At 40.9% G+C, this 20901-nt stretch overlaps 1 protein-coding gene across 1 annotated transcript in view; it reads right to left on the bottom strand.

The window, feature by feature from the left end:
* The window catches only part of LOC135216743 (Golgi phosphoprotein 3 homolog sauron-like), a 55605-nt gene that overhangs the window by 20175 nt on the left and 14529 nt on the right, over positions 1–20901 (bottom strand). The window contains exons 3-4 of the mRNA XM_064252216.1: positions 5474–5588; positions 5175–5350 (exon numbers count right to left, since the gene is read on the bottom strand). Of these exons, the coding sequence (XP_064108286.1) occupies positions 5175–5350; positions 5474–5588 (291 nt within the window). The remainder of the gene's footprint in view (positions 1–5174; positions 5351–5473; positions 5589–20901) is intronic.

Below are 20901 nucleotides of genomic sequence, written 5' to 3'. Positions count from 1 at the left end.
CAATACACTTCCAACTTTTTGTTGTACCTGGTTGCGAATAGGTCTATGATCGGTCCTTCCCACAACATGAGCATCCTGTCCACTACCTGTGGTGTATACCACTCCGTTCCCAGAATCTGATCCCTGCGGCTCAACTTGTCGGCCACTATGTTTCTTTTTCCCGGAATATAACCTGGCCTTGATGTCTACCAGGTTCTCTATAGCCCACTGGTGAAGTTGAACTGTCATCACATGTAACTGCCGAGAAACTAGGCCTCCTTGCTTGTTTATATAAGCTACTACTGTGGTGTTGTCTGACATCAATACCACCGAGTGTCCCTTTACTCTCTCCCTGAATTCTTGTAGAGCCAGGAAAGCTGCTTTCAACTCCAGCACGTTTATATGGAGTTCTCTGTCCTTGCAACTCCATTTTGCTGACACCATCAACTCCTCCATATGGGCTCCCCCAGCCTTCTAGTGATGCATCCGAGAACAGCAAGAGGTCTGGGGAGGATTGTTGAAGGGGGACACCCACTGTCAGATTGTCGTCGTCCACCACAGCAAGTCTTTCCTCACTTCTGCCGACAAGGGAATTTGCTCGTACGGGTGATCTACTGTTGTGACCAAAACTCCTTCATCCTCCATTGTAGGGACCGAAGGTGTAGCCTTCCTTGTGGTACTAGCTTCTCCAGGGAGGTTAGGGATTCCCAGCACCACCTGCCACTGTCTTGCTGGCTGTGTCTGCTTTCCCAGAAAGGCATTCACCACTTGTTTGCATTTCTGTACTCTTTGGTCTGTCGGGAATACTTTGGCTTGTGTTGTGTCTATCACCATTCCCAGATATTCCAAACGTTGACTTGGATCCAGCTGCGACTTCTGCTGATTCACCACAATACCTAGGCTGTGACAAAGCTGCAGGAGGGTCGCCCTGTCCCTGGAGTAATTTCTCCCTGGACTTTGCTATCACCAGCCAATCGTCCAGATATCTTATCAGCCTGATCCCCTGAGCGTGCGCCCATGCCGACACGAGGGTGAACACTCTTGTAAAAACTGAGGAGACGTTGTCAATCCGAAGCACAGGACCTTGAACTCGAAAGCTTTCCCTGCAAGACTGAAGCGGAGAAATTTCCTTGAAGACTGATGGACTGGTATCTGAAAGTATGCGTCCTTTAGATCGACTGTCAGCATAAAGTCTCCGATTCTGACTGCTTGTAGAACCGTTTTCGGAGTTTCCATCTTGAAACTGGTTTTCCTTATAAACAGATTCAGCGTTGACAGGTCTATTACTGTCCTCCACTACCGTTGGATTTGGGGTACCAGGAAAATCCTGCTGTAGAAGCCTTTTGTCGGACTGCCATACTTGTTGCACAGCTCCTTTTTCCATCATCTTCTTCACTTCGTCCTGCAGAATAGTGGCCTTCTGAGATCTGTGGGCATAAGTGACGTGGGGTAATGGTTGACTGTCAGGGGCGGGGTTACCTCGAACGGAATCAAATACCCATCCTGAGAACATCCACCACCCACTGCTCTGCCCTAGTTCCTGCCACACCTTCCAGTGATTTGCCAGGCAACCCCCCACTGGTGTGGCGAGTGATGGAGGCGCCCATCCTATCTTCTTGAGCCTCTCCCCCTTCCCCTATTGCCCCTTCCTCGTTGTTTCTATTGTGAAAGGGAGCCGATGAGTTATCCTCTTTGGGGAAGAGGGTCTTGTGACTCTATTAGGGATGCTATGTCTCACTGGTTTCTTTCGAGACATCTGCTGTTGTCTTCCTCCAAAGGAATAGTTTGGACTGTTAGAGGTTTTCCTAACTGCCTGTTGCACCAACCTATCGTTAGTGTCCATCCTTCTTCTATCATCGCTTCTTCCAGTATGACCTCTGGCAACAGTAGTTGCGATTCCCAGATACCCCATTCCTCATTGCTAACAGGGAATCCAAATCCACATTGCGGCTTAGTCTAGCCAATGCTGCATCTCTCCTCATTAGCAGGATATTTGCCCAAACATTGGCATTACGTTTGTCAGGTACGCAATCGCCTTGGACCCTGACTGTAGTAATCTAATGAACAATGGTTCATCTACTACTTTCCTTGTTGCTTCCGAGGATGCAATTTTCGCCACTGCTGTTGACCAAAGGTCTAACCAGGACGCAGCCTTGAAAGACAGAAGAAGCTGTTGCTTCTAACGTGGCAGCCTCTTGGTACGTCATCGAAGGGCACTCCATTTTAACCTGATCCAAGGTTAATCCAGGCCTTTAACCTTACAACATTAGGGTTCATTTGTCTAGACAGCAAAGGGACCTTCGGTGTCGTATAATATTTCCTTTGCTTTATCATTGGAGGGGGTAATAAAATAAAGATCTATTAGATCTTAAGGAATTATCCCTCCCTGCAATCTTTGCGTTTACGTGTTGCAAGACCGATCCGCATGACTCGAGCAAGGCAATTCATACGACACCTTGGTATCCCTCTTTAGTCCAAACGCCATGTCAATTCCAGGAGGAAGCATACTGGCCGGTGTTTCTGTCTTCTCCGAAAGGCTATTGAATTGACGAATCAAATCAATAACCTCTGCATACGAGGCCAGAAACTCTTGGTTTTCTCCTTCCTCCGGCTCTAGTGTACCACTCTCCGTCACGAGAGATGTTGTCTCGCCTCTATCTTCTGACAGACGGCCCGGAATTCCACGGCCGCCTGCCCCTACGGCCGCGCCTCTTTGATCTTTGCTGGCCGCTGTTGGCTCGATCCCAGATAGTCAGCAGGGAACGAGAACGTCTCACTCTTTCTCTGCTCACGGATCTAGAGCGAGAATCTCGTCTAGATCTCCAAGATGAAGGCTCCCTTAAGACAGAGTAAGTTCGTCTTTATTAGCATTGGCTCGTTTTCGAGCGTCGGCGAGCCAGGCCTCGGCCTTCTATCCAGACGGACACTGCCTTCCACGAACGTATCCGCCGAGGTTTGCCAACTCTCTATTTTTTGTACTTTTAATAGGAGCCTTATCGTCCTTCGTACGTATTTTGAACGGCCTTACGGCGAAACTGGGATCTGCATTCCATCCTCTGCTGCACCTTTCGCCGCCAACGTCGATTTTACCAGAGGTATCGCAGTTTTTGCGATCCGAAACTGGCAACTCCGCCTCGGCCGCTAGCTCGCCGCCGTCACACCTCTCTCGCTTGTTCGGACTCTTGCGAACGGGCTTCGTCTGGCAACCTTGTGCTTAATAGCCACTGATTTTCCGACCTTCTTGCTGACTTGGAAATGACAGTCTTCGTTCCGAAGGAGAGGAAGAATTGATTCTTCTCCTCTTGGCCCGAGGATCCGCTAGGAACTCCCGAATCCTCCTCCAACGCTTGACTGGCGCTCGCCGTGACGTTATCGGACTTAGCGATGACGCCGAACTAGAGGAAGAAGACGAAGAAGGCGAATCACACTTTTTCTTTTTGTCTCTCTTATTCATTCTCTCCTCTATATCTTGTAACTTCTGCATTACAGTTTGCATTGACGGATCAGAAGGCGTATTAGCGTCTGGGTGCAGCGAAAAAGGCCGAGAATCGGTCTGTGACGTCATCACGCCTGCCATCTCAGAGTGTGACGTATGTTGTGACGTCATCGCTCGCGTAGGGAGAGACTGAGAGGTTTCTGCTGGCAACCCGCACGTTTGCTGCCAAATTACCTCCCACGTTCTGCATCGCTGTAAATACTGAGTGGGATGGAGAAGCAGCGGCATTAATTCCCATAAATTGCAAAGCCCGGGGGATGAGGAACATTCAGCGCTGCGGCCCTGCTGGAACCGTGACGTCATATAATGCGCAAGCAGACCATCCAAGGTTGGTACGCCTGGTAGGCCTAGCGCTGACCACGTACCATCTAACCTATGCGCTTGCGTAGCAGGAGCCTGGAACAAAGATGGCGGATCTCCCCCTCTACTTGCTGGGAACAAAGGAGAGTGCAAATTATTCATAAAAATTACCCAGGCCCCTCCTGACGTTTCCGATACAGAACCGCTAGGAGAAACCGAAGGGTATGAGACAATTCAAAAAGCAGGTGGAGAAAACATATGGAGCAGCCTGGTTTATTACCGATACAAAAGAAGCCGGTAAGGTTTGGTCATCCAAGATGGCGTCACCCCCTTTCTTTTGTATTGGCTTTTCCCATAGAACTTCTTCCACTGTTCCACCGACCAACCGCGACAACAGAACACGGATTAGTAACCGTACATACGTTTTCCCTGCACCTACTACACGTTGGATGAGGATCCGTCGACAACGAGGTTAGGAACTAGAACAAGGGAAGCCACTGACTCCTGGGCATTTCCTTTGTCTCCTCTTCGAAGCGGTAGACGATCCCGATGTTGAGGCAAAATTCTCCATCATACCACGTATACACTCTTACCACACACTGATCACACTTGGAGAAAGAAAAGGAATGAAAAATAAAAAATGAAATGGATAAAGAACGGGCAAACTGAAAAACCGGCTTTAAATGAGATAGACAGTAACACGTCTTATCTTAAAGGCGGTAGGAAAATAACTGATGGGTCACAGGTAGCCGTGGGCATTCTGGTATACATGCCCCGTGACCTGGTATAGATGCCATTAGTCCCTGGATCTCACAAGTGTAACTTTTAATTCTACCGGTTTCCAGCTTGGCGCTAGTAAATCCTAATGTTTAAGACCGAAGGTTTGTTTCGTGTATGAACAACTACAGTAAAGGACATTCTAACAAGAAAGAAAAATAAATGGGCATGGGCAGGCCATATGAGAATGTCAGATAACAGATGGACAAAAAGAATAACAGATTGGGTCCCTGGAGATTGCAAATGAAGCAGGGGAAGGGAGAGATGATGATGGACTGACAAGCCGAGAAAATTTTTAAATATAGAATGGCATAGAAAGACCATAACCAGAAGGGAGTGGAGGGACATGTCTGAGGCCTTTGTCCTGCAGTAAAACAATGATGATGATGATATAAATGGAGCCATATTGCTGGAATACAGAGGAGAATCGGCTACACAATAAATCAAGTAAAGGCTCTCTTGTAGCATGAGAATAAATGGAGCCATATTGCTGGAATACAGAGGAGAATCGGCTACACAATAAATCAAGTAAAGGCTCTCTTGTAGCATGAGAATTTCTTTTGAGTGTAATTGAAACCCTTCCGTCATGGAATAAAAAAAAAAACAAAAAAAAAATCCTTACCTTCTTCACTAATTTGGTTTTCATCACATTGTCTGTAAGTGGATGCGTTGTCATGTCAAAGACGAGAAAATTCTGCTTCTCAGTTGTTAGCACTCCTTTTTCCACCAGATTTTTTGCTAAACGCTCCCGTACATTCCGTAGCTGATAACGTAACTTCAAAGGATTCCACGACTCTCCTAAAAATATATGAAAAAAAAAAAACATGAATTGCATAACATTACACTAAAATACGTATGTGTATTAGTACAGCAAAACTAACCTTCACATACAGAACCACTACATATTCCTCACTTGCTTACCTGACAAGTACTCAATCCAGGACTGTACAGTTTCAGGTGGATCTGTCTCCTTCACATGCTTTAAAGCTTCATCAAGCAGCACGTCACCAGTAGGTTGTTCAGACCGTAGTAAAACCTGTCATCAGAGTAAATCAAATGCTTCACTTTCATATGCTACGACTTGAAATATGTGTGTGTTAATCATCCAATCAACAACTATGAAAAGGTGTTTAAATTTTACATTTTTACTTTGCTAGCAAAAATGACAGTCACTGTCATAAACATGAAACCTGACAATATATTACTTGAACCTGTGATGTTTCAAGTTGTTACTGAGCTGGATGAAGGATAAAAACAAGAAGTTGACCAAGTGCTTCTGTGTTCTCACACCTCATCCGGGTCAAGTGAACCCTGAGGAAATGTTAATTGATAAAAGCATGTGTTCAACTTTAAATCATTCCTTCAGCTCAGTGTCAATTTGAAACACCGCAGGGTCAAGCTATGTGTAGGTGGGTGGGTAGGGGAAGGGTTAGCAACTTTCTGAACAAGGTTGCAGACTTGGAATTTTATTATGAGTAACATAAATAACTTTTTTTTTTCTCAAATGTTGCACTTTGAACCTCAGTAAAATGGTAAAAAAATGTTTAATTACAAGGTAAGAATACAAAAGTAAAAACAGTCAGACAGGTAAGAGGGAAACGACCTCAAGAGGTGGATGGAAAGTTAACGGAGAGAAATGTAGCCCAGGCTCAAAGAACAATACGTACAGGGAATCATTGGTAATTTCTGCATTACAAAATGGCACACAATAGGAAGCATTCCAGTGGTCCACTTTGAAGCACTAAAATGGAAAGAGGAAATTCTGAATATATATGAGAATTACACAATATGAAGTTCAATGCTGGAATGAAATATAAAATTTAAGCCATAGGCCTACATTTTATGTTTTAAAGGCATAACAGGATGAAAACCTCACAGTTGCGCAATTGTCATGAGGTGGGAAGTAAGATGGAAGAAAAAGAATATAAATAGTAGAGGTAGAGTTTATGGAATGAAAAGGGTTGTAGCTAGCGGCCAAAGGGACACTTCAAAGAACCTTCACCCTCTTACGCCGAAGCGGTAAAAAAAAAATTGTCTCCCGTGTGCCGGAGGTGTTTCAGAGCGAGCGCGGAAGCAGAAAAAATATTTTTTTTTCAAAAAATCACATCGTGCTTAGTTTTCAAGAATAAGAGTTCATTTTTGGCTCCTTTTTTTGTCATTGGCTGAAGTTTAGTATGCAATCATCAGATGAAAAAAATTATCATTATCATATATATAAATGCGATATATGATAGCGTAAAAACGAAATTTTCATATATAATTGTATTCGAATCGCGCTGTGCGCAAAACGGTTAAAGGTAACAAGTTACTTTTTTTTTTTTAATGTACACTAAATTGCGATCATTTTGGTATATAACACATTGTAAAACGATCAAAGCAGCGCAGAGAAAATATTATCACAAAATAATGCATGAATTCGTAACGTGCGGACGTAAACAAATATTTTTTTTCAAAAATTCACCATAAATCTAAATATTGTCCTAGAGACTTCCAATTTCTTTCAAAATGAAGACAAATGATTGAATATTACTATACTGTAAGAGTATTAGCTTACATTTGCAGTTTTTTACCATATCTGACGAGTTAAAATTGACCGAATGTTGAATTTTTATATATATATATTTTTTATATGCAATTATTTTGGAAATAAGAAAAGCTACAACCTTCAAATATTTTTAGTTTTATTCTACATGAAATTGCGCACATTTTCCTATATAAAACTCTATGAAATGCCTATTATGAAATGGAGCAAATATTCCGAGAATGGGACGTACACATTTCAGAGATTTGTGGCGGAGAATCCGCACGTGAGGAAGGAAAGATTTTTTTTTTTAAATTCACCTAAATCTAAATATTTGCTAGAGACTTCGAATTTGTTTCAAGATGAACATAAATGACTGAATATTACTAGACTGTAAGAGTTTTAGCTTACAATTGCGTTTTTCGACCATTTCGGTAGAGTCAAAGTTGACCGAACGTGGTTTTTTTCTATTTATCATGATTTATATGCAAATATTTCAAAAATGAGAAAAGCTACAACCTTCAATTAATTTTGTAGTTGTATTCTAATGAAATTGCGCACATTTTCATATATAAAAACTTTATGTAACGGCTAATTTAAAATGGTGCAAACATTACCACAATCGCACATATGATTTTTTTCGGAAGAGTTACCGCGCGGACGTAAAGAAAATGTTATTTTTTTCATAAATTCACCATAAATCGAAATATTCTGCTAGAGACTTCCGATTTGTTGCAAAATGAAGGTAAATGCTTGAATATTACTAAAATATAGGTGTTTTAGCTTACAATTGCGTTTTTCGACCATTTCGGTAGAGTCAAAGTTGACCAAAGGTTGAAATTTTGGCAATTATCGTTATTTATATGAAAATATCTCAAAAACTGATAAAAACTACAACCATGGGTTGTTTTAGTTGTATTGTGCATGAAATTGCGCACATTTCCATATATAAAACTTTATATAACGGCTAATTTTTAAAAATGGTGTAAACATTACCACAAATCGCATGTATGAATTTTTTTCGGAAGTTACCGCGCGGACGTAAGGAAAATTTTTTTTCATAAATTCACCATAAATCGAAATATTGTGCTAGAGACTTCCAATTAGTTGCAAAATTAAGGTTAATGATTGAATATTACTAAAATATAAGAGTTTTAGCTTACAATTGCGTTTTCGACCATTTCGGTAGAGTCAAAGTTGACCGAAGGTTTGCAAAATTTTGGCAATTATCGTATTTATATGAAAATATCTCAAACTGATAAAAGCTACAATCATGAGTATTTTATTGTTGTATTCTACATAAAATGTGCAACATTTTCATATATAATACTTCAAGTAACGGCTAATTTACAATGGTAAAAAATTATGTCAAAGTGACGAAATAATTTCAGAGATGTGTCACAGATACTTTTAGTTGCGGCAAGAAAGAAAATTCGCGCTTGCGCACGATTGTAAACAAAACAGCATCTTGATCCGTGAACTCCCAGCATCCCCAAGGCGCGTGATTCAAAAGTTTTAGGCTGGTAGGCCTATAAGTATTTTTCCGCGAATTTTATAAAAAACTTTTTGTAAGTCGACGTAAAAAATACGTCCAGTCGGCATACGGGAGACAAAAAATGTCGACGTAAAATACGTCCCAGTCGGCGTAAGAGGGTTAAGTAATGCCTACAGTTCACCGTGTGGGAAACACTGGCGGGAGTACCACCCTCCTAGATTAAACGCAGGCGTGCACTGGACAGCTCATATTATGTACATATGAAAAACGTACATATGAAAAGTGGCCAAGAGATGCCATGTTCTAAGGCTAGAAAAGGACTGATATCCATGTGATGTGAAGGGAAGATGAGGAGGGATAAGTATTAGATAAGAAGACCTGACCAGACAAAATTTTAGGGAAGAATTATGCAGGTTAACTAACAGAGGAGATAACTCAGATGTAACTAAATATGTTGAACTAAGATAATGAGTAACTAAATATGTTGAACTAAGATAATGATCAAATCAATTTAAAACGCAATCACAGATTAAAGCGTAATGGTTCCAGCAAATGACTGGACAGGTATTTTAAATGGTCTGTAGGGACACCTTTGTCCATCATGCCCTCATACTTGCTCTACATAGAACACTCCATGGAGATAAAAGTGTCAGCACAAATAACTTGAAACAATGATAGTGGCCAAAGAAGTGCAGCACTACTACAAAAATAATATCTACCAGAAATCCCTCAAGAAAATAATTTAATAAGAGTTTTCCCTACAACTGAAGAAGAAAAAGTAAACCATATAATTTAATAAACGAACATGAAGACCAACCAGCCAGCTGCTCCTCAAGAACAACCCAGGATCCCCAAGATACCTCTGAAGAAAGAGTTCATGTATGAGTTTACATACCCAATGGAAGGATACCACCACACACATAACCAGCTGACTTCTATCAATATGTCAAGGCATCTCTCCTGCCACCTTCATGAGAACTAAACTATCTTCAATGATTTCCAGCATTCAGAACTATCTTCAATGATTTCCAGCAAATTTACAATGAAAGCCCAACAGGAAATAATATGCAGAATAAAAATTAAACCCAAATACCATATTGCCAAGAGCTGCACCTTGTAAAGGCACAAAAAACAAAAAAATAATGGGAAAAGAAAAAGCCCAGCATCAACATGGTAAAAGAAACAAAAATCAAGTCAGTACCAAAATTGTCACCAAAAAGAAAACCAACACCAGAGGTCTCCCCTTTATGTAAGAATGTCATATATACCCCAGTGGGAAACACACCAGCATCCTCTTCCCTCCATCCAATCCCTTTAATACAACAATAAGAAAATCATGCTGCTGATCTGAATTCAGCGGACCACTAACTGCAATAATAATATGCATACCAGGTTCTTGCAATCTTGCACTTTTCATTAACAACAGCTAGGCAGTTCCTAATCTAGCAGTCATATATTCAATAAGTTCCTATTCTTTTTTATATGCTGCATATGTTACTAAGGTGCTACTGTTGTACCAATCTTAGCAATAACTATTAGTATTTACAAAAAAAAAAAAAAAAAAATAAAAAAAAATAAATAAATAAATAAATAAAAAAAATTGTCAATGGGGAGTTTAAGCACTCAAGAAAAAGTTATGTTTAAATTCACAGGCTTGTAAACTCCAGTGGCTCTAACTGGGAATAAAGGTGAACATTTTTTTTTTTTAAGTACAGAACTAGAGGTACTATTGTAAATGATTGTTTACTCATGTCTTTAATAAAATTAATTTAATTTGTGGGGTCGCTTGCAACATCCTTACTGCAATGAGCATAGCTACCAAGTCTTCATGCAAGGTGAAAGGAAATCCACCACTTAAGTGGCTAGACTTGGGGAGGGCTTGAAGGGCCTCCAAGTAGATTCTGGCTCCTTAATTATGCAAATAAGCAGACTTTTAATACTGTCCGATAAGAAACCATACACTATTTAATTACCCTAAAATAAACAGAACAGTTCCTTTGTACGATAACATCGAGGTAAAACAGACAGAAAAGTTGCTCTGTACAAAACAAGCATAGATCTGTCCCCTCCCAAATCTGTATCATGCCGATGCATTTTTACTTATGTCTTGAAGACATTATGCAACTTCTGCATGCTTTCCAGTCCCATTGCATATCCAGTAGTTACCTAGCTATAGTTTCTACAACCGCCGGCAGCTAGCATTTTTGAAATTCGCGGTAGAGCTAGTTTGTTTTGGTCAGGTGATACCCCCGCCCATTATCGGGGGAGTGGGGTACCAGCACCGTACAAAAATCAGTTGTTTATGCCCTATTATCCATGTGAGGGAAGGAGGGCGGGCTTTGATCATGTAACTACTTGGTAAGTATACATAAACTCTCATTTTATCATAAAAATGTCACTTACCAAGTTGTTACACAGCTGAATCCCACATTGTAGGAAGCGAGATCCATGGATATGCACAAATCTTTTAAAATTTAATAATAAATAATATATATACTTAGTGCTAGCATCTATGCAAATCTTGTTGGTTCCTTACCTGTTAAGAGAGCTGAAACAGTTGATTGCTGCCTCTGAAAGTCGCTCGTCTTAACTCATAGGAACGTGGTGGTATAGCCATGGCTTGTCCTCTAAAAGTGGGACCCATGCAGCTAAGAAATGTCCGTGGCTGGCATGGTCAACCAAAGGATGCCCTTGCCCAGGGCACAGTGCCATATAACATGTTACCAGAGCAAAAACATATCACCTTCACCATAACCAAAATATTCATACCCGACTATACACTTGACTGGAGGGTACTCCTAGTACATCCATAGTACCTCCAGGCTCCCCTAAAATCTCAACAGACTTATTCAAGGCAAAGAGATAGGCTAGGAAGGTATGACTTCCTACACACCCTTACCCAATACTGTGCCAGCAGCTAAATATGGTCCCAGGGTACTGCAATTTTCATAGACTGTTTCAATATCACGCAAGTAATGCGAGGCAAACACTGATTTACATTTCCAATACGTTGCTTGTATAATCGAGTCCAAAGAGAGATTGTGTTTAAACAAGACGGAGGTTGCCACTGCTCTCACCTCTTGAGTTTTCACTTTAAGTTTACTAAGATCAATTTCTTTCAATTATGATTGAGCATCTACAATTACACTATGTAAGAAGAACCCCAAGGCGTTTTTAGACATCGGGCACGCAGGATTCCTTACTAAACACCATAAATGATCGGACGGGCCCCTAATTTTCTCTGTCCTTTGTAAATAACATTTCAAGAGCTCTGACCAGACAGAGTAACCTCTCTTCTTCTTCCGGTCCTACTAAGTCCGTGCGTGAGGTTTTTGATACTGAAAGAATGGGCCACGGTTTGGACGGAATCTTGTTTTTTGCTAAAAACCCCAAGGTTATTGAGCAAACTGCATTACCCTGTGCAAATCCTATTCTCTTGTCCATGGCATTTAATTCACTCACCCTTTTAGCTGTAGACAGGGCTAGTAGGAATAGGGTCTTTCTCGTCAAATCTCTCAATGATGCTCTTTGCAACGGCTCACACGGAGTTTCCGACAGCCACTAAGTACTACATCTAGGTTCCAAGATTATATCTTCGAACCTTTGGGTTTTTCTATATCAAAGGATTTAATGAGATCTACAAGATCTCTATTTGTCGATACTTCCAATCCTCTGTGCTTGAAAACAGACCCCAACATTGCCTAATAACCTTTGATAGTCGCAGTAGACAGATTTCTATCTGTTCTCAGATATAATAGAAAATCTGCTATTTCTGTTTAGAAGAAACATTATGTTCTTTACACCAGGCTCTAAACAGAGTCCACTTTGCCTGGTAGACTTTACTTGAGGATTCCCTTCTGCACTGACCGATAGCTCTCGCCGCTTGTCTTGAAAACCCCTTCCCTCCTAAGAGTTGTCAGACAGTCTGTAAGCGGTTAGGGACAGAGTGGATAGTCCTTGATGGAACCTTCTGAAGTGGGGTTGTCTGAGTAGATCTGTTCTCTGAGGAAGTAACCTTGGCCAATCCACCAGTAGGTCTAAAAAATCTGGGAACCATTCCTGCGCTGGCCAGAATGGAGCAATGAGAGTCATCGAAACATCGTGATGTGTTCCGAATTTGACGACGACTTCTCTCACCATCTTGAATGGAGGAAAGGCTTACAAGTCCTTGTTCGACCAGTCCAAAAGCATCACATCTGTCGCCCATGCTTTCGCATCCGGGGCTGGTGAACAGTAAAGGGGGAGACGATGGTTCTTGCTGTGGCAAACAGATCTATCATAGGTTTCCCCCAGTTTCCACAATTCGAAACATACCACTGGGTTCATCATCCATTCCGTGTGAAGTACTTGCCTCCTGCGGCTTAGTTCGTCCGCGAGCACATTGAATTTTCCCTAAACAAATCTTGTTATTAATGTGGTATGATTCCAATTCGCCCATAACAGCAGACTCATTGCCGTCTTGCAAAGAGAAAACGAGTGTGTCCCTCCTTGTTTCCTTATATACAAGAGCGCTGTCGTACTGTCCAAATGTATCGCCACTACTTTGTTGCGAACTTCGTTCTCAAACCTCAACAATCCCCAGTTGATGGCGGTCAGTTCCTTCCGATTTATATGCCACTGTTTTTGTTGTGCATTCCAAATGCCTGATACTTCCTTTTTCCCCCAGAATCGCTCCCCAACCTTGATCTGATGCATCTGAAATCTGTCTCTCAACTTCCTCCTTTATTTCTTGTGTGATACGGAACATAAAATAGTTCGAAAACTTCTTTCTGTTCCAGTTCGCCCTGAGGAAGAACTGTAGGTTCCTCATATGCAGTCTCCCTAGTGTCATGAACTGTTCTCTTGAGGATAGTGTGCCCAAAAGACTCATCCATTCCTATGCAGAGCATTCCTGGAGAACTAAAAATTTCTCTACCTTTTGTAGGCACGACTCGATTCTTTGTGGGGACAGAAAAGCCTGAAAACTCACTGAGTTGATCCTCATCCCCAAATAAGACTAGTTTCTGACTGGGGAGTAACTGCAACTTTCGTCTGTTTATTAAGAGTCCTAATTCCTGAGCTAAAGTCAGGGTTTTCTGAAGGTCCTCTGTGCACCTTTCGTTTGTGACCGGAGAAGCTAATCGTCTAAATAAAGGGATATTCTTATCCCAGCTTGATGTAACCATTTCGCAATGGGAGCTAGCACTCGGGCGAATACTTGTGGTGTGGTCGAAAGCCCGAAACACAGCGCTCTGAACTGGTATATTTTGTTCCTGAAGACAAAACGCGGAAACCTTTTTGGGGTTTGGTGCATTGGAATGTGAAAATATCACAAATTCTTGGTAATTTGTATTTTTCCTAGCGATACTTACCTCGAACCATTCCATAGGAGATTCCCGGATGTCGATCCGGGTCCGACCAGAAAATTCTGGTTATATGCCGCACCCAGGTCAGGCCTATGCCCCAGGGGTCGAAGACCACGCCATCCTAATGACCTATAGTCAGTCCTTCTCTGGTCGCAGGAGCGTGCATACGCCCCTGCTCGTCCGGTGTCCGGCCCGTTTATGAAAGAACAGACTGATTTGTCTCCATCTTGAACTTAGTCTTCTGCACATTTTGGTTCAGTGCTTACGTCCAATACGGGTCTCCATCCCCCCAATGACTTGGGGACAACAAACAGATGATTGTAAAAACCTGGGGTTAGTGGCTCTTCTACTAACTCTATTGCTTTCTTTTGCACGACGGATGAAACCTCTTCTGAAAGGGCGATGAATAGCTTTAAATTTTCTGAGTAGGCTCGCAAAGCTATCTCTTGACCGGAATATCGTATCCTTCTCTTAAAACCTTTACGATCCAAGGTTCTGCCCCTCTTGCTTCCCATTCTTCCCAAAATTGATGTCTCGCTCCTACTGGTGCACGAAGGACTGATACATTACTTCTTGGTCGATGGGTTGGTTGTGGATTTTTTAATAAATCTAAGGGTGAAACGTGCTCTACCCCTTGATCTTGGGAAATACCTACCGAATCCCCTGCCCCGAAAGGGTTGTCCTCGGCTGGGTGGCGAGGGATGTACACTGGGAATATTTTCTCTAGTACGTTTAGTGGATTGCGAGAGAAGATCCTGTGTTGCTTTCGGAGGCAACTAGCACTACTGTCTCCTCTGGAAACAGATGCTTCTTATCCAAAGGTGAACATAGTAAGGCAGACTTTTGAGTACAGGAAACTCCTTCAGATGTAAAAGAACACCAAAGTTCTCTCTTTTTCATGATGCCTAACATGGAGAGAGAGGCTAGTTCCGAGGATCAGTCTCTAATCCCCTTATCTAAACATGAGATCACTCCCGAAATGTCTGCGAAGGCTTCCTCATCCAACATGGAATAACTCTTGAGTTTACGTCCCAAAGCTCCTACTGTCCAGTCCAGTAAGCTAATAACTTCAAATACCCTTAAGATATTTTTAATTAGGTGATCTAATTCTGACGCCGTAAACATGATCTTGGCCAAGTTGAAAGCCGATCTTCTCCCCGAGTAAATTAGAGGGAAGTCTCCCTGGCCATAGGCAGACACACCCAAAGAGAGATCTTCTCCGGTTTCGTAACATAAATGTCTTCTCGTTGAAAGACGAGAAGGGGGGAAGCTAAAGTTAACTTTGCCTTGATCCCTTTTATCCTCAAGCCAAAGGTCAATTTCCTTTAATGCTTTTCAAGCCAAAAAGGACAGTATACTAGTTTGGGTAATTTCCTGGAGTCTTCCTGGTTGTCTCTCATGTAAGAAGACACTGGCGACATGGGAGTCACTGGCGAGAACGAATCCGAAAAATTTTCAACAAAGTAAAACAGCAAGGCTTTATATGCAGTGAGAGAACTCTTTATCCTCCTCTTCTTTCTCTTCTTCTTCGTCTGAAGAAATAGATGATGAATTCTCTATAGGTTGAACTGGGGGTGCAGCAGACGGAATAAAGCCCAAAATGGTGTCTAACTTGTTCTGAATGGCTGACAAAGAAGGATCAGGGGCAGCCATCACCTGAGATCCTGTCGGTAAGACTGAAGCTGAAATTGATGACATAGAAGTGCTAGTGGACGTTGGGGCGCTAATGGACACTCCGCAACTGTATCCCGGGCGCCAATGGGCGCTCGGGAGCCAAAGCTGAACCTGTATCCCAAGAGTCTGGTGGGAGCCTTACCTGTCCTTCAGCATTAGAGGTGTGGACAGGTGCCGATGACCTCTCCGGAAGTTTACTCTTAACCTTTGAAAGTCTGCCAGAGGAAGACTTTCTAGACAACGACTTAGACTTAGAGAATGGGATCCTCTCACTACGACGTCCCTCTCCAGCCGTATCCTGAGAGAATCTCTCTGGAGTCCCTAAAACTACACGAAGGCTGTACTTTTTGGAAAGGGCTAGCCTTTTTTACAGGGGACTGGAGAGGGAGACAACTTATGAGCCCTCCTTTTCAATGGATGGGACTCATCATGGAATCGCCACTGGCACCTGGGAGAGGACTCTATGGCGCTGGAAGCACTAGACGAAAGCGGTACTTCTTTGGAGACGCCTTTCCAATGGCGCTCTGTTGTGATCTGGGATTTGTCAACAGATTTGCCTGAGGGGGCGACTGCTCGTGGGCAGACCCCACTGACCTCCCTTGGGCTACCAGTGTGCCTCCTCACAGGGTCTGGGGAGTTTGACAGAGACCTTTGCCTAAGAGAATCAGTGGGCCGAACAGCCACCTCCTCCACAACACTTGCACTTGCACTCACTTCACCACTTACCTTGTCCATTAGGGTTTTCACAGACGCTCCTAATATCTCCATTGATTGAAGCATGATGGAAAATTTCTGATCTACTCTTGCCTCTAAATTGGCCACAGTATCGGGTTCGGGTGTGAGAGAGCCAAGATTAGTACTAGGAATGACAGGTGGTGGGGAAAGTTCAGAAAGAGACAAATTATCATTAGACAATTCCTGACTAACTAAGCTTTTAGCTTTAGCTCTAGAAGCCGCTTTTCTCTTTTTATCTCTCAACTTGTTTGTGTAACTAGTCAAGATCTTCCAAGTTCTTTGACTCCAATTAATACATTCTCCACATGTTTGATCCGCGCACAAGTCTGTCCCCTACAACCTGTGCAAACTGAATGTGGATCATTACAAGCTTTAGCGATCCTAGTATTTCAGCCTTTACTGCAATACCTAATCCCAGATGTACTAGGTCTGACATTTTGTAGACCAATTCAAAACTAGTTAATTTCAGTGCAAAAATTTTTAAAACTATTTAAATTCCTAAGTAGCTAATCACCAAAAACAAAAGCTACCAATATTTTCAGAGTACTTCACCAAATAACTCCAACAACGAGCGACAGTAAAGAATTCCAAAAACTCTGCTGACTAGTGAAACTGTGTTAACAGTACCAGCCGGCAAAAACAACTGATTTTTGTACGTCATTGGTTCCTCACTCCCCCAATAGTGGGCGGGGGGTATCACCTGACCAAAACAAACTAGCGCTACCGCGAATTTCAAATATTCTAGCTGCCGACGGTTGTAGAAACTATAGCTATGTAACTACTTGGTAAGTTGCATACATAAAAGTAGTATCTACTTTCATAAAGCAATATTAACAGTAAACCAAGCATGTCATGGGTTGGATAGAGTATACAATACAGTAAAACAGTCTCCTATTGGTAACTGGCTCATAATGTTGTTGATTTCCAAGAGGAAAATCATGCTACAGTATTAAAAAACTTTCTTGTGGAAAACCATTTTTCAATTTATAGGTATCTGAAAAGCAGGTTCACTTTTCAATCTATAGATACAGTACCTGAAAAGCAGACAGTATCATCATCTTGCCCCAAGAATGTGATGTATGTGAAGATTTTATCACTGACAAAAGCGCAAGGTTGTAAAATACTTTTATATGAAATAGAACAGAGTATGTACTATAGACTTTAGGCCAAATGCTAAAAGAAATTGACAGTACTAAGGATTAAAAGGTGTAAAAGGAGGGAAAATTCATAGTTGCACTATGAACCAATTGTTTGGAGATGGTGGAAAGCAGTGTGTGGAAGGTACCGTAAGTTGGAAGAATGAGAATATAAACAGAAGGAAAAGTAAAAAGGAATCAAAGGGGTTGCAGCTAGGGACCAAAGGGAGATTGCAAAGAACCTTTGGTAATCTCTAAAGTGCATGCTTAGAGTGCATTGTATGAGGTGCACTGTTGGCACTATCCCCCTACGGGGTAAACTACTCTCGATATAATAAACTAGCACCTACTTAATGATATGCCGAGTTGTTTTACCAGGATGAAATCTATGAATTCATGCCTCTGGCATTGCAAAACAAAACTCACACAAACCAAGTAGGAATAGTACACACTGCAGTTGTCAATGTTCCACAAAAAGTAAATATTTATACCCTGGTCTAACTTCTTATCAAAATAAATACTCTGTCTTACCTTTCTGTTTAATAAAGATTTTCGTCGAAGTCCAGCTTTTTCTAATTCAACCCTTCCTCTTAGTGCTAATTCTATTAGTATGCATCCACGAAGACCAGAAGAAATACAGTCATTCCAAAAGCTAGTGTAACCCTGAAACACAAGTAAGAAAAAAAGTCAAGCCACAAAATCTCCAAAAGTATTTCTGTAAACATAATATGGATCAAAAAGATTTGCAAGGTAAATGGGTTGAAGACCAGTACTAATACTATAGTACATATTTGATAAGTAGTATTTACATGTTATCTGTTATAACTTTATAAGTTTATTTTGATTTTTTTAAATAAACTAACTGCTTCATTGGAATATATTTAGTAAAAGACATCAAAAATATAAAAACATGCATGCATGTTGTCAAAAGATTATTAGCATTGGTACATTCTACAGAGAACCCCAGTGCCCATCATCTTAAAACTTTGACAATAAAATTTCAGTGCAAAATTTTGAGTAAATTGAACAAAAAACCGGAATCTGACCTGATGAACCATATGATTTTTGTAAACAAAGGTGTTTCAGGCAGTTGCTGCTAATTGGCAATGTTTAAAGCCAGCTCTCTCTGCTGCTACAGTACTGTTTTGGGCAATATATTTCCTTAAGTTTTTGTGGCTTTCTGTACTGTATTTTGATTCAATCGTGGGTCCCGAGACAGTCATTGCAGACAAGCAGAAGAGGAAAACGGTAAGAACTACAATTGAACTTCTGGTGGAGATTTTTGAGAGAAAATAATAAGGCATTCATGCAACTGATTTAGCATTTAATTTTTAATATTTTATTAATTTACTGTAATAAATAGGCTTTTTTCAATGTTTTACCATAAGCAACAAGTTTTGTGCTACCCAGTACAGTACATACTATACCTAGCCTAGCCTATGGTGCTAGTCAACCATTGGTAATGTGCGGCTGCATTGGACATAGGCTTTTTTTTTTTTTAAACAGTATACATTTAAAATAAAAAAAGGACATCTATGATAATGTTATTTAATTGTAATTTAAGTTAATTTTTTGTATAACAAGGCAAAGTTAGGTTAAAAACAGTTTATCAAGAACAGGTTACGTAATCCATTTTTTATGGAAAAAATTTATACTCGGATCTTGACTGAATTGCATTTCGACGCTTCTCCTGGAACAGATTAGCTTTGAGGTCTGGGGTTCTACTGTACACATTCAAATCTAAATCATATTTGCACTTTGTTTGTAGCAACAATCAAAAATCAAAATTATTTTGTAAGTCACAAAGAGTCATGATTTATAAGTTTTCTGAGACCTACTTATCAAATTCTTCCTCCCAAGTACGTATTGTACTGTACAAAATTCCTATTTATATAAAAATTCACTTTCCCATACAAACCCACCACATGTATAACCAATATTCATGTTTTACAATGTCCTAAAACATTGTTAAATTTAGTCCACATTACATACAAAAGTAGCATCAACGGAACTTGCGTAATCTCCCATATGGAATTACTTCTCACTCTAACTTCTAATCTGACTAAAAATTCTTTTTACATATGATGGTTCATGTCCAGGTAGTAACAGAGATTGTACTTTTGTTCAATCTTACTTTTGAATACAATTACAGCCTGCCTACATGATTTCCATATCTTAATCAGAAAACCCATTCTTTGATTACCTTTTTCTAGTCTTCCAATGCATACTTTGTCCTCATTATTTCTGTTTGCATATTTTATCTACATTATTCCTGATTAACTCCAGAGATAACAACAATCCTCTTCATGGCACTACTTTATTAAATTTAAATTCAACTTGACTAAAAAGTAACATTAACTTTATCTCTGCTGCCTTCATGGAAAATAACTTTAAATTTTACAGATTTACTACCAATTCCATACTGACACAGGAACTGGTGATATTATGCTCTGAAAACAAAAGCCATCAGAAGGGGATTTCTAAAACCCATAAAATGTTGCTTGGGTATGGCCTAACTCAAATATTTGATCTATTCATCCCCTGCTTCACAAAAAGTTTGTTAACCTAAATAGTGGCATGTATATCAATTCCTTTCTCCATTTTACTGAAAATAAGGTTTCACATATACTTACCAAACAATTACATTAGCTGTATGCTTTCTTACCTGGCAGTCGAAAATTCAAATTCCTGGCAGCGGTAGCAACGCTGCCATTGTTCGTGTAAGTGATACAGATCCCGCCCACTTTCGGGAATACCTGGTACTGCTGAGCTTAAGACTTCAATTCGTTGAGCCGCAACGTCCATCTGTGGGGAGGAGGGAGGGCTCTGATTATGTAATTGTTTGGTAAGTATATGTGAAACCTTATTTTATCATTAAAATATAATTTTCACATAAGTGACTTACCAAACAATTACATTAGCTGACTCCACATTACCCGGAAGGTGGGTATATGGACAGCTTTCTAAATAAAAATAAGTCATGTGCTCACATTATATATAATGTCTGCAGTGCCTTACCTTGTGAGAGAGCAGCTACAGGTAGATACTGCCTCTGGCTCTCATCGCATGTAGGAGACGTGGCAGTAAAGGCCAGGGTCGGTCCCTACTAATGGTGGGATTTTTGCAATCAAGGAGGTTCACCGATGATTGACAAAAAACAACAATGATTTGCCCTTGCCCTGGGCAAAATGACCAGATAAAAAACCATACAAAAAAAACCATATGGTACCGTTTACCAGATATAAGGACTGGTGGGTACTTCAGGTACATGTACCCCTAGGCTTCCCATAAACTCAAAAAACCTCAAATTCAAGGCGAGGAGATAGAGGGAAAAAACCGAGTCCCCTCCACCCTATTGCCTCTCAACACATTCCCGCTACTGACAGCAGTCCCAATCTAAAGCAGTTTTCGTAAGTATTTCTACCTCCTTCAAATAGTGAGAT

This window comes from Macrobrachium nipponense, chromosome 6 (assembly GCF_015104395.2).
Source record: "Macrobrachium nipponense isolate FS-2020 chromosome 6, ASM1510439v2, whole genome shotgun sequence".
In the NCBI taxonomy this organism is placed as follows: domain Eukaryota; kingdom Metazoa; phylum Arthropoda; class Malacostraca; order Decapoda; family Palaemonidae; genus Macrobrachium; species Macrobrachium nipponense.
Note: the sequence above shows the minus strand (reverse complement) of the source record. Positions and strands in the feature narration are given on the sequence as shown.